Source organism: Eretmochelys imbricata, chromosome 7, assembly GCF_965152235.1.
Source record: "Eretmochelys imbricata isolate rEreImb1 chromosome 7, rEreImb1.hap1, whole genome shotgun sequence".
In the NCBI taxonomy this organism is placed as follows: Eukaryota; Metazoa; Chordata; order Testudines; family Cheloniidae; genus Eretmochelys; species Eretmochelys imbricata.
The window spans coordinates 106,653,530-106,676,350 of record NC_135578.1 but is presented as its reverse complement, the minus strand read 5'-3'; the positions used below and the strand labels follow the sequence as shown (position 1 = coordinate 106,676,350).

General features: G+C 41.1%; 1 protein-coding gene across 1 annotated transcript in view; it reads left to right on the top strand.

Moving 5' to 3' along the window:
* TACC2 (transforming acidic coiled-coil containing protein 2) overlaps nt 1-22,821 on the top strand; it is an 86,351-nt gene that overhangs the window by 17,894 nt on the left and 45,636 nt on the right. Inside the window, exons 2-3 of the mRNA XM_077821575.1 lie at nt 7,963-8,129; nt 20,202-21,522. Coding sequence (XP_077677701.1) covers nt 7,963-8,129; nt 20,202-21,522 — 1,488 coding nt within the window. The remainder of the gene's footprint in view (nt 1-7,962; nt 8,130-20,201; nt 21,523-22,821) is intronic.

The window sequence follows — 22,821 nt, the reverse complement described above, 5'->3', positions numbered from 1 at the left end:
GTGCCATAGTAGCTAGCACATCAGAATGCTCCATGGCTTTTGGGTAGCTGGGTAGGAATTTTCTTTTGTGTGCTTAGAACAGAAACAAATATAAAGTTGATTAAATTGGAGGAAACCTCCACAGAGGTTAATAAAGCTGCATTAATCTACATTGGTTCCAAATCTGCTCAACATTGGGACGATGTACTTTATTTAAACCACATTTTACAGAGCTTGTGCTAACCCCCTTGGTCTTTTGTCTAGTGTAGGTTCAGTAAAACATATCAATTTTTCTTTTTCTTGCTAGATGAAGACCGCATGCACAGTTGCACTGTTTTCTTATTGCTGAGTAATAATTATAACAAGAGCATGAAATAAATCCTGGATTCTTGATAAAGCTGAGGAAATCCTGTCAGCTTTGTAACAGGTTTTATATTGAGCCTAGTCTCAAGGTGATGACTGGGATCCCTTCACTTTAGTGATTGCAGCACTTTAATAGGGTGAAGTGGTGTGGGTGGGAAGAGATCAGAATGGAGAGATCCCATTCGCACTTACTGAATTCTGTCCAGCTGTAGTGTCAGTGAAAATAGTGTCACTTCAGACTGAATTACAGTAAGTGAGGATTTGTTGTAATGTGTACCCATCAGTGCATTAGTGGAGTAAAAAGTATCTAATGAGGATGGGGTTTCTGTGAGGACAACGCTGAGGAAGAGAAGTCATCCCAAATCATTTCCTTTATTATTTCCTCCTGAGATTTGTGTAACAACTGGGCAAAATCCCAAGGTTTCCCAGTTGGAGTGGGAACATTGAATTCTCACAAGTGTTCTCGTACGTGCCAGAATTGTGTTGATCCAGTATTATTATTGCATTTCCTGCCTCTCCCTGTAGTCCAAAAATGCTGTATGTCTACTGCATTTGCTGTTTATACAGTAACTTTGGAGAAAGATTCTTTCATCTCCCTCTTTCTAGTCGCATTCATTGTACCCTGCTACCAATGAGACCCTCTCTGAACTCTGGAATCTTGTATACACTCCTAATCATTCTGTAGTCCAGTTCAAGCTTCTGCCATCTGTATTTTCTTTATTATCTTCCTAACTCAACTGATTTTCGTCTTCTGTTCATTGTCAAGGTATGTGCAGAATACACAATCATAGAAGTTAGAGATGGAAAAGACCTACTTTTATATCTCTTAACCATTTTCTTCATTTGATTACTTGTCAAAGGTACTTTTTTCCCTTTGATGTTAAGCACATTAATCAAACAGATTTACCTACTGACTAGTTTACAAGTCTGTTAAGTGTTGATCGCTTGCCATGTTTTTTTAAAATCCCTTCAACCAGTGATCACTGTAAACAAAGTACAGTAGAACCTCAGAGTTATGAACACCAGAGTTATGAACTGACTGGTCAACCACACACCTCATTTGGAACTGGAAGTACATAATCCAGCAGCAGTAGCAGAGACAAAAAAAAAAAAGGGAAGGAAATACAGTACAGTACTGTGTTAAATGTAAACTACTAAAAAAAAAGAGAGTTTAAGAAAAGATTTGACAAGGCAAGTGCTTGTTTCATTTAAATTAAAATTGTTAAAAGCAGCATTTTTTTCTTCTGCATAGTAAAGTTTCAAAGCTGTATTAAGTCAATGTTCAGTTGTAAACTGTTGAAAGAACAACCATAATGTTTTGTTCAGAATTTACTAACATTTCAGAGTTACGACCAGCCTCCATTCCCACAGTGTTCCTAACTCTGAGGTTCTACTCTAGCAGACTTCCAGGAATCTTTTGTAAATATTTGTTACTTTACTTGCCACAGCTAGAAAACATTCAATAAATCAATCAAAATAATCAGTTTAAATGCACTATTCTTTATAATCCTACCTTATATTTCATAATGTCAGCTTCAAGGGAATGGGGGGGGGGAGATGCACTTTCTTCTTTTCTCTGAAGATGCTAATAGTATGTTTTGCAAACAAATTCTAGAGGAAACCGTTGAAGCATAGATATTCACTGTAATCCTGCTTACAAAAACTTTACTAGTCTTTCCTTATACTCTTTATAAAACAACTTGTCACAAAGGGAGGAAGGTGATAATGTAACCTCTACTATACATATGCTCATATTTTTTAAATAGAGGAACTTGGTTGTGTAAGAGTCTGCTTCTAGCCTAAACAACAAAAGTTTAACGTGCAGGTGATTGTTCATGTGTGAAAGACTTAAGTTTCATAACTCATCCTGGGTTCCATTGTGATATCATTATATTCCCAGCATCCTAATTCCATTTAGAACAGATAATATTGGAAAAGTGATGATGTTTACTTTTGTTTCAAGAGGAAACTTCCTTTGTAGCATATATCTCAAATGTTGGCTGTTTTGAACTAATTTGCTGTATCAATTAGCATTTCCGGATTAATACTTCCAAAGGAAGTATGGTTAGAGCAGGGGACTAGGAACCATTGACATTGCTGTGTGACACTGATCATCCTTAAGTGTTATCTTTTATATCTCAAATACTGCAGCAGCATTATCTAGTTCTTTACTATGTTTTTCCTCTATTTAGGATAGCGAAGACATTTATGAATATTCACTGATATTACTTAATCAAAAGAAAAAAAGTGTTGAAGATGAAATACTAGTTGAAAAATTTACCAGGCTACTAGTGGCCAGATAACTAAACTTATTAGCTAGAGTCACTAGGAAGAATGAGGGGGACCTAACCTGTGAGTTCTAGGGGCAACTCCCTGATGAAATAACCATCCTTTCTTCAAAATCCAGTTCGGGGAAAGGGGCGAGGATTCCTATCAAGGGGTCATTTGGGGACCTTATCTTGGGCTCCATCATTTATATCAGAGTTTGATATCTTTTTGGCTATTGGAAGGAAGTAGAGATTTCTCCCTCTCCCCATTACCACTTCTCACACCTCCTAGTTGCTATAAGATAGGTAGGGGTGTGTGTGTGTGTGTGTGTGTGTGTGTGTCCACAGCTGTGGCAGGGTATTCTGTGGTATTAGATCCTTCTCTAGACCTCTGTGTTTCTTGGATCCTCCTCTGAGCTCCATTTCCCAGCTCTGCTTCAGAATGAAGTTGATGTGATTCTTATTGGTTTCATTGTTGCTCACTGGCTTAAGACTATTAGCAGCAGTGGAAGAGCCCAGAATCTGTCTTCTCATTTTCAGTCTGCTGCTGCTTAGGAAAGTTATGGAAAGGAACTAGAGCTGCCTGTCTGCAGACTCAGGATGACAGCAGAACATGAGTTCACATTTGTAAGGATATCTTTGTAGACATAAAGGGTAGAAACATAGGGCCCTGTTCTTTCTTATCCACGAGACTTGGTTTGAACTCAGGGAGATTCCTGTGGATACTTCCAGCAGGTGGCCATGGGTTGTGTGCCTTTCACCCAAGAAAGTAGTAAGTTCAGCTGTAAAAAGAAATGAACAATGGCAGCCTTGCAGTAGCACATACATAATGATAGAAATTGGAGTGTGTCATTAAGCCAGTTTTTATACATGAATTACAGTTTGAAGAGGGTGTGAAAATAAACATTTTCCTCGCACTATATGTAATACAGTATTTTATATGTACATAATTAATACACATGCTACATATTATATATATTCATAATACTTGTTTTCTAGATATAAATGCAGCTATTACTGTTTTAGGACTACAGTGTACTCACACCAATATAATATCACACTATATTCTGTGGCAAATTGCTGGCACTACTATGATGGGTCTCACTCTTTCTTTTCTTGGGGGGGGGGTTCAGGGCACCGTTTCTTGCCCCTGAACTGGGGTATTAACTGCCCCACTAGTGTCCTAGAGGAGGGGGTGGAGAGGGAGGGACCCGGGCCCACCCACTACTCCGGGTCCCAGCCCAGGCGCCCTAGGGATAGCGGTAAACCGCTTGAACTAGCAGTTCCTTCCCCTGAGCTACTTCCCTCTCCTGCCCTTCAGCTTGTGGGGCTTCCTGCCCTCCCTCTGCACAAACCAGGTGTCCCTTTACCTAGAGTCTTAGTCTTCTTAGCCCACCGCAGCACTTCTCCAAACTCTCCTCTGCTTCCCTCCAAACTGCTCTCTGCTCCAACACCAATTCACTCTGTTTCAACTCCTCCAAACTGCTCTCTGCTCCAACACCAATCTACTCTGCTTCAACTTCTCCTCTTGTCTGATTGAAGCTGGGGTTTTTTATCATGTGACTGGCTTCAGGTGCTCTAATTGGCTTCATGTGCTTTAATTAATCTATAGCAAACTTTCTTCCCTCTATAGGGAATAAGGCTCCCTGCTAACACTCTCCTGCTTCGTGAGCTACAGCTCACTTCATCGGATGCATTCAGATCTAGATGGGGAATTTGAATGGATCTGAAACACAGTGAGATCATTTGGAGTTTAAATCCCAGTTTCCAACTGTTGGCAAAGCCTGTTGTAGGACTTTTCCTACTGAGAAGGGATTGTTCGCAGATGGGGAGGCTGGCTGGTTTGTTTGTTTTTTGTTTTTTTCCATTACGACAACACTAGAACTTTTGTAAATAATATGACTCGAAACTAATGAGTGAAGGAGGTTTGAATGGCTCAGAGGAGAATGCAATGGGAGAATCTCTTGTCCTGATTCTGAGTCGTGTAGCTTATAGAGCTAACCTGCTTGCTTGCATAGATATATTTTTTTCGTATACGTTTAAGTATTTGGTTTATTGTAATAGGTTTAGAGATTTATATTAAAGTAAGCTTGGCTGTAATGAAAGATACCTAAAGGCCATATCCTGTATGTTAAGCTAAGGACAGTTAACACGTCTATATTAAGACCATTTACCCAGAAAAGTAAAGTTAACCTATATCTTGTTACCCAAATAAATAAGTATTCACACATATGTCTATAACCTTCAATCTAGACCAACAGATAATGAAGAATGGCATAGGGTTTTTTTTAATGTGGTACCCACAGACTTAACAGGTACATCACAAGGAAACTTAACGTGTGTATATACGTGTCATCAATACGCACAAACCTACTAGCCTATGGGGTAAGTGTACCCTAACATTTGTGGGTGAGGAATAAAATTTGGGCATAGGAGGGAGAATTTCCGGCACTTGTGCCCTGTAAAAGAGGTTACGCACCTCGCTAGAGCACTTCACTTCACTCCACTCCACTCTATCATTTTCACTTACTCTGTCTTACACTCACTCTATCTATTCTACCTACAATGGCTACTACTATTGGTAGGCTATACTTGTTCTTCTTAAACTTTAAGTTTCAAGGGAACTAGGCTAAGCTTGGTTTCCCTAAGCTTTTATTCTTTGTTTTGTTTTATTAGGGTTTAAGTTTAAGTTAGTCAAGTAAACCCTAAGTTAGCTCTTAGCATTAGTTTTTCTAAGCTCTGCTTCAAGAATTGAGAAACCTGAACTGCAAGGCTGGTCCTGTGTCTCTTACCCCCAGGTAATCAAGGAAGGGTGTGAGTGTATTGACCAAAGCTTTGTAGCATATAATACTATATTATCATATGTATCTTTTGAATAGCAGTAATGCAATTGTAACTTTGTAACTCTGGGTATTTTACCATTTACTTACTATTATAAATTTTAATAAAAACTCTTTAAGCCTAAAAAAAAAAAAACCACACACACTCTTCTGCTGCCCTCTGGCCATGCTGTATCACAATTCACTATATTCACATATTTAAAAGGAGAAAAGGACATGTATTCTTTCTTTTATGCATAAAACATGATCAAATTATATAAAAAGCTGTTTGATGTGTTATTTTTCAGCCCTTTTCATAAACTTGGTAATGTTCTCATTTTATTTTTTAGTTAAAATAAATTTATTTTTCTCTGTTAGAAAAACATCAAACAGTAATCAAATTGCTTTCCCCCAGATAGTTTCAAAGACAAAGTGAGGTTAAAGGTTCCTGCAATTGTCAGGAAACGGGAAAGGACGGTGTTTGTTCAGCTAGATGCTCATTGTAAGTAAGGCTTTCTTTTTGTTTACAGAAGTTCTCTGTTTGCAGTGATTCTTGATCTTAAAATATTGTGAACTTGAGAGATGCTGCATCTTTGAAGGAATATAATTTAAAAAACTACAATTCACCTCTTCCAATAAGCTCACTCAGCTGTGTAGGTTGCTGAACCAAATATGGTTTGAGCTCTGAAGCAAAGAATGCATTTGCGGAAGTTGATGCAGTAGTAATAACTGACAGACAGACACTTTACCCTTTGTGAAGTTCCCCAGGCAGGAGGTAACTTTATGCACAATAGACCTAGCCAAAAAAAAACCCAAACAGAATAATACTTAGCAGAAATCCTTCTGCTTTGCAGCAGTGTAGTGGTAATCAGTTAGCTCCAGAGCTAATGGTAGGGTCCAAGTAGATGCGTGTGCTGTGACAACATAACTAGTAAGACTGAGTTCTCATTGGAATTCTACAGAGCTAATTTGAAGAGAATCCGGTCCATCTAACCACTTGAGCTGTCAGCAACAAAGACAGGGTCTTTTCTGCTATAGCCCACACAGGCTTCATGCTGAGAGATTTAAGCGAATGTAATAGAATGCAAATCCACCACTTGCACTTTATGTGACATGGAGCTGCTTCAGATAATCTAAAAGCCTTGAGAACCCAAACAGAATTTATTGCTTGGCAGTACAGAGTTTTCTTTTAACTTTAACGAAGTCAGAGAAGTCCTTGATTCTACATACTGTATCAGGACAGCTTGTAGAGTACTTCCACGGATGAAATGGCTTTCACTTCATGGCAAATTTTGTCCCCAATGCAGTGGGCGCGCTGGATGTGGACAGCTGTGAGAAGCAGTGGAGACTACAGTCTCCTAGCCATGCAGAGAATCACTGGAAATAGGCAAGTCAGTCCTGTCTTTCAGGAAACTGTCACACCATTCAATTCATTGTATTACAGACCCAGTGGGGGAAAAACTGCATCTGAACTGCAGAAATGCTTGCTAAGTAATTAACAAGACAATATTGTTATTGCATTCTTGGCTCACAAAAATTGTTTTAAAAATGTTAAAATATAGTTTGTTTTGTTTGTTTAAAAGTACATCAAGTGTATAGCTTTCAGTTCTAGAAGGACAGTTTCCTAAAGTGGTTCTCCCCGTAGAGCAACATGTTATGTCCTTGTGCAATGTAGATCTTCATTTGATTTTTAGGCTAACTTAGTGCATCCTTTTGTATAGTTGTTTCCTTTCAAGCTTGCATTTCGTTTGGTTGTGTCCACTGTGCACCTCCTTTACACGCTTGCGCGCATTCCGATCCGTCTATTTTTTTTTATGTCTATGTGATAATGCAGTGGTGGAAGTATATTACTGATAGCACACAGGAGTCAATGCATTTTCCAGCAAGTGTCACTTACCATTGCCTAAAATGCTATGTAAAAATACAGCCATGATGAAATGTAATATTTCTGAGAGGCTGGGCTGGCCAGAGGCTTGCTTTGAGACTTACCCATCAGTTATGCTCGTGTGTGCTCTCTAGCTTGTCAGAACACACACAGCAATATAAGGCTTGATTATTTTAGAGCCGTAGCCTTTAATAAACAGCTATGAAACTCTCCTGAGAAGCTCCTTTTTTGTCTTTCTGTGTTGGTTTGTCTATGCTCGTGACAAGAAAAGTTTCAGAAATTCAGAAAAAGGTTCCATTGTTTTTGCCTTTCATACTGGAGTCTCCGTTACGCTGCACAGCAGGCTTCTCAGGAAGCATTTACTTTCTGAGCGCATGTTCACTTGGTGACAGAGAAATCTTAAGCAGCATAAAGATTTCTTCAGAGAAAACCTGTAACCATGATATTCGTGCTCTAGAAATCATGTGTGACATTAATCCATCATAGTCCGCCTTTGAGAATAGCAGAGGTAGCCTGATGGCTTAGGTTTGCTTCTTCCACTCAGAAAACCCTGCATTTCAAAGTCTGACTTGCCCCTTCCACACACGAAAGCTCACTTTGCTCACTAGTCCAGGTTGTTAAAGAAGCTCTTGTTTTGTATTTTCCTCAGGAGTTCGGACTCTGAAGAAGCATTTGAGACACCAGAATCCACCACTCCTGTAAAGACTCCACCTGCACCCCCGCAGCCACCACTGGAAGTAGCGGTGGTAGAAGCAGCAGCACCAGTAGACCCAGCTGAACAGGAAATAAGGCCACAGCTGCCCTTGGAAGACACAGGTAATGAATATATATAATGAGTGGGCTGAATCACTCAGGAAGATGACTGTAAAAGGGGACATCAGTGTTAATCCCAGTAAAGAAAGGGTGCTAATAAAAGGATGGCTGGAAGATTAGTTAGTATATGCTGTGTCCTCTTCACACTGAAAAAAATAACATATATCATAGTTTGATAATGACAATTACATATTAAATACTATCATCAGCATAGTCCTTTTCGGTATTATCAATCAACACATTCATCTCCCGATACAACTTTAGTAATGTTTTGGCACCATCATCTTTGTTTAAAAAATACAGCCTGATTCTCCACTCTGTTATGGAGTAAGTGGTGATGAATCAGGCCCACAGTATGATTTGTGAAACAAGGAAAAACTCTCTTGGGTGCATTTCTTCCATATTAAATCAGTTTCTTTATTCCTGATGTTTTCAGAACTGTATGAAACTAATCAGATGACTAAACATATAGAGCTATATAATTAGGTGTCATTAATAATCTCAGTTAATAGGAGGGTATTTTCGGATCTGATTTCCCCTGAAATGGCAAGTGACCACATGATGATATATTCTGAGAAGTTCAGGATGTGTTAATAGGAACGTTAAGACTAATTCTGTGAAGCAGTGGAGCAATATAACACACAGTATGTATAGAATTAGTACATAACACGGCAATGAAACAGATATTTTCCATAAAACATGAATATTGTATTTTATGTGAAGAAATTCTGTCTAAAAAGCCCTAATTTCCTTTGTTTGCTGAGTTAAGTAATTGAAAGATGTGAAAGTAGAAGCAGTTTCTATTAGCAAGGAGCTCAATGTGACTGTCAGCTGAGCTGCAAAACAGGCAATCTGACTACTTATGGTCATTAAATGGCTCATCGCACTTTTTGCAAGAGATGAGCAGTTAGCTCAATATCTTGGTTAAATTCCAGTGAAACACTTTCACTTTGTCTATCCAAAATTCCCATGTATTTCATTAGAACAAGGTTCTCTCCATCTGAATGGATGCATAGGTTTGCTGTGTGCTGTTCTAAAACTGCCAGCTTTCACCACAGAAGATGGATAAAGTGATATCAGTAAGTTGTGAGTAGTCTGTAAAGTCTGTCAATCTCTTGGGGGGAGGTGGGGTGTCTTTGGACGAGTTCCAGACATGTCTCCAGCTAGTTAGTCTTCCTTCAGAATTTCTGGACTTAAAATACGCAAACTATGGGAGTTTTGATTGTAATTATAATTAGCAGAAGCAATGTCCAGTGTACAGATGCCAAAAAACTAAAAAGACATGATAAGAAGATATCCTGTATCTCCAAGTACCTTTTCATTTTCATCCTCAGATCTCCCTTTTCCCAGTTTTCCTTATTCTTTATCAATTTTTACAAATGTAATTTCCCTAATTCCAAAAGGAATTTAAATGCAGAGAGAGTAAAGGAGCAGATATGCTAAGCAGGCTTGGAGTGTGTGGTCTTTAATTACTACAATAGATTCCCATTTACTCAGAATCCTTGATCACACATACTTTCCTGCCCATGTGTTTCTCTTCTTCCCTTCCTCCCTGTTCCCTCATTTAGGATATTACTAAGAGAAGATGGGAGATTGAATGTATCCATTTGTAACAATTGTGAACTGCACTGTGTTAAAGGCTATTTATCCTAGCTGTTCTATTTGATATCAGTATTTCATGTTTAGGTAAAATTTGCCTGCAACAGACAACTTACAACAAACTAACAAAGCAGTACACAGCATTCCAAAATTTAGTAAAATACAGTTATGCAGCATAGTGGGTTGCTGCAAGAACAATTCAAGTGTAGGAGGGAAATACAAAAGCATATGTTTGTTTTTAAAATCTATTAGGAGACATCACTTAACATCCCTGTTACTTGGTTAATTGAACGCTTATTTCAATGTGAACAGTGAAATGTTTGCTACTTCGAAAGCCACTTTTAAAAATCCGTTATCTTAGTGTTAACTTGCCTCATAGGTTATACTCACACACACACACACACACAGAGAGTCAGTCCCTTATACAGGGCTTCCATGGAGCTGAAGCACAGCTCCTAATTGGTAGCATAAATCTAGGAAACAAAGGTCACATTGGTGCCAGCTCAGTAAAAGAGGAATAAGGGCACCTGCAAGGCCTGGCAAACTGAGAAAATAACATAAAATCTGTGTTCCAATTTAGAGACCAGGCAGCTTTGTCTTCTGGGTTTGGGGGGGTGGGGAAAGAGGGAGAATGGTCAGTTTGGAACATATGATTCCAGGTAGGCCTGACAATAATAACGTATGCAGATGACTGTAATTATGCCTCATGATATGATTAGCACAACAGCTGGACCCTGCTGCTGAGGAGACGTGGTGAGAGTTTTTAATTTATTTAACTCCAGTGTAAGTTTAATAAAGGTTATGAAAGTAAAATTGTAGTTAATACTTAAGGCTAGATACCAGTTCTTTAGGTACACGGTTCTCCTCTGACTGCTGGTGGTGTCCGCTATCTCCATGTGAGCTGGGTGGGAGATTTGGGTCTCCTCTGACTTGTGGGTGAGGAAACAAGGTTCCAGGATCCTTCCCACTACCAGCTCTTCAGATGCTGGGCTGAGCATGGGCAGGCTGCAGGACACCTACTCAGAGTAGCAGCAGCTTGGCTTTGTCTCCTACTCTGCTTATCCTCCTCTTGAGCAGCTAGCAGGGTGGGCTATATGGAGTACGCCCTGTTCACATGTGCTTGCACTGGTGGGAGGTGCACAAGAGAAGAGATCCGCTGCATTAGTTGCTGTGGTTGTGGCAGTAGTGGGTGGACGCAGAGGCCTTGTTTTAACTAAACTTTTGGGGAAATTTCCCACCATTTCCCACTCCCATTGTACTAGCCCTGAGGCAGCTCCCTCCTTGGTACCAATGTAGAAGGCACTAGCATTAACCAGTGTTTCTACCACCATGTTGCCTAACTGCTCGGAGACCTGGTCTGGATGCAAGATTAGCTGTTCTCGTGAGACTTCTGCCCACAGTGGCAAATAACTTCATGAGACTACCTGGTTTTATCAGATTTACAGCATTTTGGAACAACAGGGGATTTACTATTATTATTCTTGTTTATTATGGTAGTGCTTAAGGAGCAACCAAGAACAGGGCCTCATTGTGCTAGGCACTGTACAAACACAGTAGTAGCACAGACCCTGCCCCAGAAAGGTGGGCAAAAGGGATCACACACAAGCAGCAAAGTGATGGTAGCAAATGTCATGTTAGTTTTATGGTTTTTTCGAGGGCCTGGGTTTAGTTTGGAGAGGACCAGATAAATGGAAATAAAAGGGAAGGAAGCAGGGACATGGAAGGGAAAAAGGATAAGGGGGACAGGACAAGGAGAGAACAGGATAATAGGGGCAGGTGTGGAGTGAAGGAGGAGGAGTCTCTGAGGGAGGGTTGGAGCAAACAGCCAATCAGCACAAGTCCAGTCAAAAGTTCAGAAAGTTGTCTGAACATTGAAAGGTCCCGACTTTGGCTGCTTCTGCAGCTGTTCTACTGGCTGGCATCCCTGACTGGTTCCTGTCTGCAGTTTTTCCCCAAGGCCACAAGGAAGGGTGCAAGAAGTGGAGAGGAAGGAAGCTGTGTCAAATGTCAACTTCTACCCAGAATGTCTTTTGAACCCCAGTTCCAAACTTCAGTCTGGACTTGAACACTGCCTCTTCCATCCATCTCTAATATATTATAACAGTGGTATTCATGCTAATAAAACCCCCACTCCTTTGTGGCACGGAAAATTCATGCCATTTTCATGCCAGTTACAGTTCAGGTCTTTTTTTATGTATTATTATTATTATTTATTTACAAATATAAGTACATTAGGATAGCTTCCCTTGTTATTGCAGACTATTGGAGCTTTACTTTCATGGTTTAAAATGTCGTCAACACCTAATAGATTTATAAAATGCTGCATAAATGATGGTTGAGTTCTCTCTCTAATTAACCACAGAACATTAAGTCGTAATTCATTCTTCCTGATATCAATGGAGGAAAATAACATTCCTCTACCATTCGTGCAAACATTTCATTTCTTTGTAACACCCTTCTATCCTCATCCATTTGTCAGATAATAAGCTATAGATTAAAATGCCAAACATTACACAATGTCATCATGCTCTCACGTAAGAGCATCCGTAGAAGTGTAAAATCAGCATACACATTTACTATCATCCACTCATTATTTATTTATCATATTATACTAATGCCTAGAGTCTCCAGCTGAGATCAGCTCCCATTGTACTAAGCACTCCGCAGATATGCAGGAGAGATAGTCCATGCCACAAACAGTTTGTAGTTTAAGCAGACAAAATGTGGGAGGGGAAACTGAGGCACAGAGAGGTGAAGCAACTTGCCACAGGGCACACAGCAAGCCTGTGGGAGAGTAGGGACCAGAACCCAGGGTTTATGAGTCCCCGGTTCAGTACCCTATGTAGTGGGCCATTGTGTGATCTCCAAGAGCCAGAATGAATAGTGGTTTCTAAAATAGGGGTTCTTAATCTTTTTCTTTCTGAGTCTGTTCCCCCCCCCTTCTATAGTGGAGGGCACTCCAGGCTTCAGTCACAGGAGGCGGGGGGCTTCCGGGCTCCATGCTTCAGCTGATGGCCCAGGGAGCCTTGGGGCTTCTGCCCCATGGAGTGGTGGGTCTAGGGGCTTCTGCTCCAAGGGTGATGGGCTTGGGCTTTAGCCCTGCGGAACTGGGGGCTTTAGGCTTCAGCTGCGGGGCGGGGGCGGCTTGGGGCTTCTGCCCACAGGTCGCTGGGGCTCTGGGCTCTAGCCCCACAACTCCCGCCTCTGATCTTTTTGTCCTGGGCCCTAGCCAATCTAACACCAGCCCTACTTCGTGGACCCCCTGAAACCGGCTCACAGATGCCCCCAGAGACCCATGAACCCCTGATTGAGAACTGCTGCTCTAATCCATTACTTGCTGTTCTTTTTTAGTTTATATCAACATCAATTCTTCGTACTTTTTGTATGTCCTTAGATGTGACTTAGACATAGTGGCTCTGATTCTTCGTGCCTTACCCAGGCAAAACTCCCATTCAGGTCAGAGACTTTTGCTTGAGTAAGGAATGGAGGATTGGGCCCTGTATCATAGTGAATAAAAGGCTGGAATTGCCTTCCTGGGCTCTACCTCTATTCGTAAGCCACCTGAGTTGCACTTTTGTGCTTTATGTAATCAGTTATCCACTGCGTACAGCTTAGTATAGGGACAGGCAAACTTTTTGGCCTGAGGGCCACACTGGGTTTCTGAAATTGTAGGGAGGGCTGGTTAGGGGAGGCTGTGCCTCCCCAAATAGCCAGGCGTGGCCTGGCCCCTGCTCCTATTCATCCCCCCCTGCTTCTTAACCCCTAACGGCCCCTCCAGGACTCCTGCCCCACCCAACCCCCCTGTCCCCTGACAGCCCCCCGCCCCATCTAACCCCCCCTGACCACCCCCGGACCCTCTGCCCCTGACTGCCGCCCGCCACCCTATCCAACCCCTCCTCTCATTCCTGATTGCCCCACTAGGACCCCTGTCCCATCCAACCACCCCTTCTCCCTGACCACCTCCAGAACCCCTGCCCCTGACTGCCCCCCGCCGCCCCGTCCAACCCCTTCTCTCCTTCCTGACTGCCCCCCCGGAACCCCTGCCCCCATTCAGCCCCCCCTGTTCCCTGCCCCCTGACCACCACCCAGAACTCCCCTGCTTTCTATCTAACCCTCCCTGCCCCCTCACCGCGCTGCCTGGAGCACAGGTGGCTGGCGGTCCTACAGCCACGCCGCCCAGAGCACCAGGACAGGCAGCCGCGGCACCCGGCTGGAGCCAGCCAGCCAGCCACGACACCATGTAGCACAGTGCACCGGGTCAGGCCACAGCTCTGTAGCTGTGCTGCCCGGCAAGAGCTCACAGCTCTGCCGCCAGAGCATTGCACCGATGGTGCAGTGAGCTGAGACTGCGGGGGAGAGGAGACAGCATGGGAGGAGCCGGGGGCTAGCTTCCCAAGCCAGGAGCTCAGGGGCCGGGCAGGAGGCTAGATGAGGCCCGCGCACCGTAGTTTGCCCATATCTGGCTTAGTATCTAACAATGGATGGATGTTATGCATAATTTATAACAACTTGCAGGTGAATTTCACCCCTGTACAGCGGGCCTATTAACCATGTAAGTCCTCAAAATAGGGCCAAAAGTGAGATTTAAGTGGTACATTAGACTTTGAGCTGGCCCTCCTGCGCAGGAGCGTATTTCACCTTCTTATGACTGCATAATATGTGTATTACATAATGCGTTCTTTAATGAACAAACTACAGCCTTTGTGATAAAATGTTGTGAGTAGGAACACAACCCTTTTGTTTAGATCACTTTGATGTGAAAGGGCAAAATTCACTGCACTGTTGATGCACTTCTAATGTCAAAAGAGCATGGTCTAAAAAGCTCTTTGTAGTAATAGAGCTGCATTGTCTCACAACAGTAAGTACAATTCAAGTCTCCATCCGCTGCAGTTCTATCATTAGAAGATATTGATGATGTAATGTAGCAGGAGTCTTACAGCAACATAACAAATAATTTCTACCAAAAGCCCACATTTTGGATGTATTCACAAAATAACAAAAATTGACAGTGCTAATTTGAAATGTACGCTGGAGAGCACTAGACTCCAGGAATAAGTAAAGGACTGGATCAGGAGTGTGTTGTGTATGTGGTGGGAAAAGCAACATAATAAGCAGGAATCAGCTTCTGCACTATATGTGGAGCTGCCAGCAGAATTTCAACGTTGTTTTATTTTACACTGTTGGAAAGCACAGCAGCTTTCTTAGACAGTTTGGTCTTTATTACTTATAGCTGGCTGCAGGAGAACTTAAATCCTTAAAGAAATTAACTACCAACAAAAGCAAATAATGTAACTACTCAGGCTCTTTCCTCACCATATTAATTTGCTTTATGATATATCCCCAATCCATTATTTGTTTCTGTCTTTTAGACTGTAAGCCCTCCAGGGCAGAAATCATCTTTTTATATATGTTTGTACAATACCCAGCACAATGGGGCCTCAGTCCTTTTGATGCCTAACATAACGAAAGCCTTTGTTATTAATACTATGTTGTTTATTATTATTAACACAATTTTTGAAGACTCCTTTTTGGAATCCCTTTTCATTTCACACTGACCTATATTTTGGACTATGCTGGCAGAGCTATTCAGTCGTTTATATTAATTGCATTTAGCTATCTTCCACTCCATTCCCATGTAAAGTGTACAGATTAGACTAATACCGGAGTCTTGTGACACTTCTGGTGTCTCCTTAGCAGTAGACTGATCAGTGTCAAAAAATGATCGCATTGTGTGAAAAGCCAGCTCAGCTGCCAGCGGCAACTCTAATTAAAAAAACATTCGGCAAGACTGAACCCAAACACAACCCTTTTGGAGTAAGAAGAAAAAATACGCACTCTTAAAGTAGTGCCACCTGATTAGCATTTATTTTAAAGAATATCACAGTGCATCCGTTTTTTAATTCACGTAACTCACTAAATTTTCAAAGAGAAACATGGAATTGTGTAGCTAGAATTCCAATGAAAGAAATCTAAAAATGTAGGGGTTGATCTGAAGGTGCTGATTTAGGAAGTGTCTGCTATCTTCAAAGTGGCTGGCACTTTATGTTCATAAATAATATTCCTGGCAAAACCTTCACACAGATACATAACTGCCTCTGAAGCAAAGAGGAAATGCTTTCTATCCACAGGATCTAGTAGTAAAATATAGTAGTAAGGACTTAAATAATAGTTATAAGTATAGATTCTTTGTATTTCTCTTTCATCCATGCTACCTTAACACAAAGTATTAATGGGCAGAATTGTGCAGGAAAAAGAAATGTAATTTCATGGAGAATTTCAAGATTTCAAAAATTTGGTTCTGTTCCGATTCTAATGGAACAGCATTTTCCATTTAGAAAACTGTTCTAAAATTTTCCAGTTAGCTCTACTAGTGAGTCTTTATCCCAGTGACAGTGACAACTCTAACATATATGCTAGCCATACTTTTGAAATTACTTGTCTAGTATAAGGAAATAATTAATGAATGTCAGGTCCAGACAAGAAAAAAGGTAACAAATTGTTGTTTAGCATTCTGTCATTAATGACTGAAAAAAATGAACAGATAGTCAAACACAGTAATATCTGATGAGATATATGTCGTATGGGCACACTGCTTAAATTTGTTATGGTGATGGAGGACGTATGAGTACCTAGACAAACTGAAAGGAAATATGAATGTTACCAGATTCTGGACTATTCTATGACTCCTTAGTGCTTTTAACCTGAAAGACTGCAGTGCTGTCTTTGAAGCAAATCCCAATGCAATCTGATTTGATTAGTTACTATTCATAGATAAATGTATTTGATTCTGATACAAGTGAAAGGATGGCAACCAGCAAATATCTATTCAGTTAGTGTGAGTTCTTATTTTGTAGCCTTCCAGTTTACTACTAGTCTTTGTTTCAGCATAATTTAAAACACCTTGGTAAATAAGCCGTAAAATGTCTTTTTAATGTCTTTTTCCTAAACCAGTAGTTGTAATCAGATGACCACATGCCTTGCTCTAGTACAGTGGTTCCCAAACTTGTTCCACCACTTGTGCAGGGAAAGCACCTGGCGGGCCGGGCCGGTTTGTTTACCAGCCGCGTCCGCAGGTTCAGCCGATCGCGGCTCCAAGCCAATGGGAGCTGCTGGAAGCGGCGCGGGCTGAGGGACGTACTAGCCGCCACTTCCAGCAGCTCTCAGTGGCCTGGAGCAGCGAACCGTGGCCACTGGGAGCCGTGATCGGCGGAACCTGCGGACATGGCAGGTAAACAAACCGGCCCGGGCTGCCAGGGGCTTTCCCTGCACAAGCGGTGGAAGAAGTCTGAGAACCACTGGTATAGTATTTAAATCAACTGTGAATGCCCTGTGGTCTCTGCCTGTAGCTAGAACTTTACTAGCTAGAACACAAGCAGAGCAGAATAATTGGAAGGTAATATGGCCAGACCAATGCAGTCATCAGAAGTGTGGTAACCATGAGTTTGGTCTGCAAAGTACTTGCACCTGAAATCTGAATTTAAAGGACTTCATTTTCTGTTTCAAGAGAAAATGGGAATGTATTTGTTACATTCCATCCCAAAGAATCATTATTGAGTATTGTTAAGGTATTTGGGGAAAAGTTAAGTCAGTATTAGATGAAGAAAGACTCATGAATCCCACTAATGACACAGCCCTGGCAAAATATCCATTTTCAAATCCATAGCCAACTTATAAACCAAGAGAAAATAAGACCATCACTATTTCTGATCATCTTCACAAATTCTGGTGTCTTAATTTTCTAACTTTGTTTTGTTTTATTGAGACCAGAATAGATGCAGAAAAAATTGTAACTAGGCAAAAATTAAATTTCTTATAAGAGGCATTTCTACAAGTTGGCAAATGGGCATCTGCTTGCTAAAATAGGCGTGTGCAAATTTTTAAATATCAACCTGCTGAAATCCACTTCGACTTCACCCAAAATGGCAGGTTAGAATTTGATGGATGCAAACATCGTGCTACAGTACGGTGGTGTGTGTATATTACATTTTTATGGTATAATGCAAATCCCTGTGAACCTATGGCTAGGGATTCTGGTTTTGGAGTGCAATGGCAGGGGTGAGTTGTCTGCCAGGGGACATCCAGTAAGAGCCGCTGCTCCGGGGGCCTGTCCCTATAATACAGAGAGATAATGATTAGCTGCATCCCCAGAATACCAGAGTTCTCCAGCCACCTGAGCTTCATCCATGCAATGAAGGCGTTGCTAAGCTGGTGTTCAGACATGACCCCATGGTCTTTTTTTGCTATCCAGTTCTTTTGTACTTCTCAGGTGAAACAGAAGGGCTGAAATCTGGCCATCTGAGAATTCCTCCAGCTGGGGGACGGGGAAAATCAAAGCTGGATCCTGTGCCAACCACTCCCACCTCAGCTTAAGGGCTCCACCTATTCTCAACTCATGGATGGTCTCTTAGGGATGATCAGGATTTGCAGAATTTTTTTGTAATCCACATAACTAAGATTGGAGATGGAAAAAGATCTAATGGGTTTGCCACAGTTCAGGGCAACTGCATCTGTAATCTCCCTCTCTGGTACAGCCAGGGCACACACTTTTAGACTTCTGGCTCCCCTGCTGTTGCCTCTCTTGGGCAGACACACACATTTCTCTCCTTTCTGACTGGGATATTTCCATTCTGTACCACTCCCAGCCTATGCTCTGAATTCCCCAGCAAAGTCATGCTGCCTAAACAAGCCTGCTTTGCTTTTCTCTTCAGAAATGGCAAACAGTGTAATTTCCATAATGAAGCTACTGCACAGCTCTTTCTAAGCAAGAACATTTGTTCTTAAGGTGAAAGCATTACTGAGAAACCATATCAAAAACAACAAAAGTATCTACATATATGCTAATAAGCTTACCAGAGATCACCCCTGACTCCAACAATGACTCTGGCTGGTGAACAGTCAGTCTTTTAAACCCCACCCATGCATCTGAGAGTCACTTCTTTGTCCAGTTTGGGTCTTTGAAGAGACTGTGAATAGGTAATCAGCCAGACAATGGGTTCTGCTCAAGGCATAGCTTCAAAAGGATGGATCTGAAGGTGGGTCATTTGTATTCCTCTCTTCCCAATTATTTCCTAGGAAGTCTACTCAATTAACAATTCATTCTTGTCTTAGCCTATTGTTTAAAAGAGTGCGCCTAAGCACATAACACTTCCCAAGATTTATATTAGTCAGGTCTCCTAAACAAGCTACATACAATCCCACAATTACACATTTCCATTTTAATACAATGAGAGGCTAAGATACTTTAACTTCATTCAATAAGATTTTCCAGGATATGGCAGGAAACTGCCATCTCTGTCACAAGGTCAGTTAATCCATTTACTTCTCTGCCTGTGTCCTAAAATATATTTGCTTCTGCTTTAACAGCTTAGTTTTAAATGTCCCAAGTCATGGGGCTTCTGTTAACCTCTTTAGAAGACATTGTCATGAACAGATCTATATACTTTAACCATAAGAAAGAGAATTCTGGTTGTAGAACTTCAACAAATAGGGGTTTTTTCCACTAATGATTAAAAATATAGTAAAGTGAGGCCATTTCCAATGTTGTTTCTAATGGAAAAGTGCAATTTCAGAAACGTTTGTACAGTCAGCTTTCTCTTTGCCTGCTTTCCCTATTTTATTTCTTGGGTTTTTTTTAATTGAAATTCTCAATACCTCATATGTAAAGACATATAAAAAATGGAGTTATCAACTCAACTCTGAATTTTGACTCTCCTTCTCCTCCCTCTTTCCCTCTCCCCCGGCCAAAACAAGAGTAGTATAGATAAACTTTGGAAAGAAAGCCATACCCAGTCTTCTCTTGCACTGGAAGGATGGTCAAGATGGAATGTGGGGACATTAAACTGGGAAAAAAATATGCAAGTCACTGAAGCTTCAGTCAAATTAGAGGACTGTGGTACCAGCTACTGTAAAAAGTTGTTAGTCTATAAGGTGCCACAAGTACTCCTCGTTGTTTTTGCTGATACAGACTAACATGGCTACCACTCTGAAACGTGTAAAAAGAATATTTTTGATACAATTCTGTAAATGAAGGTATTAAACCATTATCCTAGAGGGAAGTGTGGGTAAACCAGTATTTGATGGTCAGATCACCCAGTATTTAGAGTATTTTAGCATATTCTACTAACTCGATTTCCATCTCTTTCTCCTTACCTCGCTCTGAAATAGCAACTAAAAATACTCCATGTAAACCTTTACAAGTGTATATAATGTATTGTCACCAAACTACAAGAGAGAGAGAAAAAAAAAAGAACTGTTCAAATGTTCTTCTGCATTTATACCATGAGTTAAATATGCCCCTGGTGTACATATATTCTTTCATTTAGGATTTAGTCCATTTGTCTCACTTGTATTTTTTGGTTTTGTTCCATTTTTGGTATATTTGTTAGATAAAATATAATAAAACACTTAAACAGAAAAGCATTTGGGGCTTAATGACTGATGTGTTTCATTCACTGACTTTTCTGTTTGTTCCCATAGGATTCTGTTCTGATACTGTGTCCATAATTGATGCATCACATAGTGAATCAATTGAAGAAAGCCCTTTCCGTCCTCCCTCCCATTCATTTTCTACTGTCTTTGATGAGGATAAGCCTATAGCCAGCAGCGGGACTTACAACTTAGACTTTGATAACAGTGAGTTGGTAGATTCTTTCCATACTTTAGAACCTGGCACTCCAGAAGCTAAGAATTGTGACCCTAAAGTGAATGTTCGAAGAAAATCCACAGATTCTGTCCCAGTTTCCAGGTCTACTTTGTCTCGGTCTCTTAGTTTGCAAGCTAGTGATTTTGATGGAGTTTCCTATCTTGGCAATAATGAGACAGTAATTCCAACGGCAGACGTGTTCAGTACTGGTTCAAGTAGTGCTTCTAGTACCCTTAAGCGAACAAAGAAACCTAGGCCACCTTCGTTAAAGAAGAAGCAATCCGCAAAAAAATCTGCAGACTCTCCACCCGTGAAAGAAACGCAACAAGAACCATCTGACATTAGCCAACAAGCTTCTGTCCCAAGTGAAGAAAAACTGGTGTCTGAGGTAAAGATTGAATCAATTAAACCTGAATGTACTGAACCTTCCCAAATCTCTACGGAGAAACAGGAGGCCCCTGCTGTGCCTGACGCTTCCTATCCCTTTGATCGAGAGAACTTTGAAGAAATTAGTACATTTAGTACTGGAGGAAGCAAAGTGCAAACCTCTCACCCTGCCAGTAAAAAAACCCAACTTCTTACAACGGCACCAGAGGCCGTGGAGGTGACTCCATCTGACACTGGAGGACAAGAGGATCCTCCAGTCAAAGGTCTAGCTGTGAGACTAGAGTTTGATTATTCTGAGGAAAAGGGCAGCAGAGAGGACCAGCAAGAAAGCACTCCCCCACCCAAAAGAGCAGGTAAAAAATCTGGTGCCAAAATGCCACTAAGGAGGCCAAAGACTAAAAAGACAGTGGAAAAGCTTGACAATTCTCCCACCACACCAACCAAGTCACTCACTGATCCAAGTGATATTCCGATTTCAAAAGGCTCTTATACTTTTGATATTGACAAGTGGGATGATCCCAACTTTAACCCATTCTCTTCCACTACAAAAATGCAAGAATCTCCCAAATTGCCTCAACAAACATACAGTTTTGATCCAGACACCTGCGAGGACTCAATTGATGCTTTCAGGCTGTCTTCGAAGATCACCAGCTCACCTTCTAAATCTCCAGCCTCCTTTGAGATACCAGCCAATGGCAGTGAAACAAATGGAACTGAAGGAGACAACCTAAATAAACCTGCAAAAAAGAAGAAGACACCACTAAAAACGTAAGTTAAAGGGTAAAGACATTTCTGGATTGTGAAGTGCTCCTCCTTGCAACCCTCTATAATTACTATAGTTTTATAATTCATGGGTTTCAATAAGGTTAGAAGAAAGAAAAGGAGTACTTGTGGCACCTTAGAGACTAACCAATTTATTTGAGCATAAGCTTTCATGAGCTGTAGGTACCACAAGTACTCCTTTTCTTTTTGCGAATACAGACTAACACGGCTGTTACTCTGAAACCTGTCATTAGTAAGATTAGAAACATTGTGCTGATGAACGTATTAACTAGACAACCAGATTTATGTTTATGGCTTACCATGGTAGGCATATTTCAGAGTAACAGCCGTGTTAGTCTGTATTCGCAAAAAGAAAAGGAGTACTTGTGGCACCTTAGAGACTAACCAATTTATTTGAGCATAAGCTTTCGTGAGCTACAGCTCACTTCATCGGATGCATGCTTTGTGTGTATATAATAAGATCTTCTACACTTTCCACAGTATGCATCCGATGAAGTGAGCTGTAGCTCACGAAAGCTTATGCTCAAATAAATTGGTTAGTCTCTAAGGTGCCACAAGTACTCCTTTTCTTCATGGTAGGCATAGGCTTTCCTGTACATTATCAATGCCATTTTGCTCCCAGCAGCAAATAACTTGTAGTGAAAACCCAGAGAATTGAACCCAGACCAGGTCACTGGATTAATAATTGGATGTTGGAAGTTTAAGGGCCCAGTCCTACTCCCACTGACATCAGTGCCTGAATGCCCATTGATGTTAAGTGGGACTAGGATTGGGCCTTTAGCAATTTTTGTGCCACATTTTCAGTGTTAGCCTACTCGTTGTGCAGTGAGTTCAGCAATGGGAAAAAATAATTCCCCGGCCTGTTGCTAATGCAAGGCCGATCCTGTGAACCCTTACTTGTGCGAGTAGTCATACACACAAACTCCTATTGAAGCTAATGGGACTGCTCACGTAAATGAAGAGTACTCGTGTGAGTTAGGGTTTGTGGGACATAGTGAATGAAATCAGTGGCAAAACTCGCATTGACTTCAGTAGGGCCATGTTTTCATCCAGTGTTTTTTTATGTATATGTATGAATGAGAAGCGGAAAACTGTCTTATTTTTACTAGTTTGAATTCCTGGGGTTTTTTTCATATTTTTTTTAATGTGAGGCTATAACCTTTGAAAATATTTTTTTCTAGAAAAGTAGTTTAAGGATTCACAGGATGATCAAAAACCCCTTGGTTTATCTCCTATTTCTATGTCCATAGGCCAAGTTGTGGGAGAAATGGTTCTAGCTGCTAC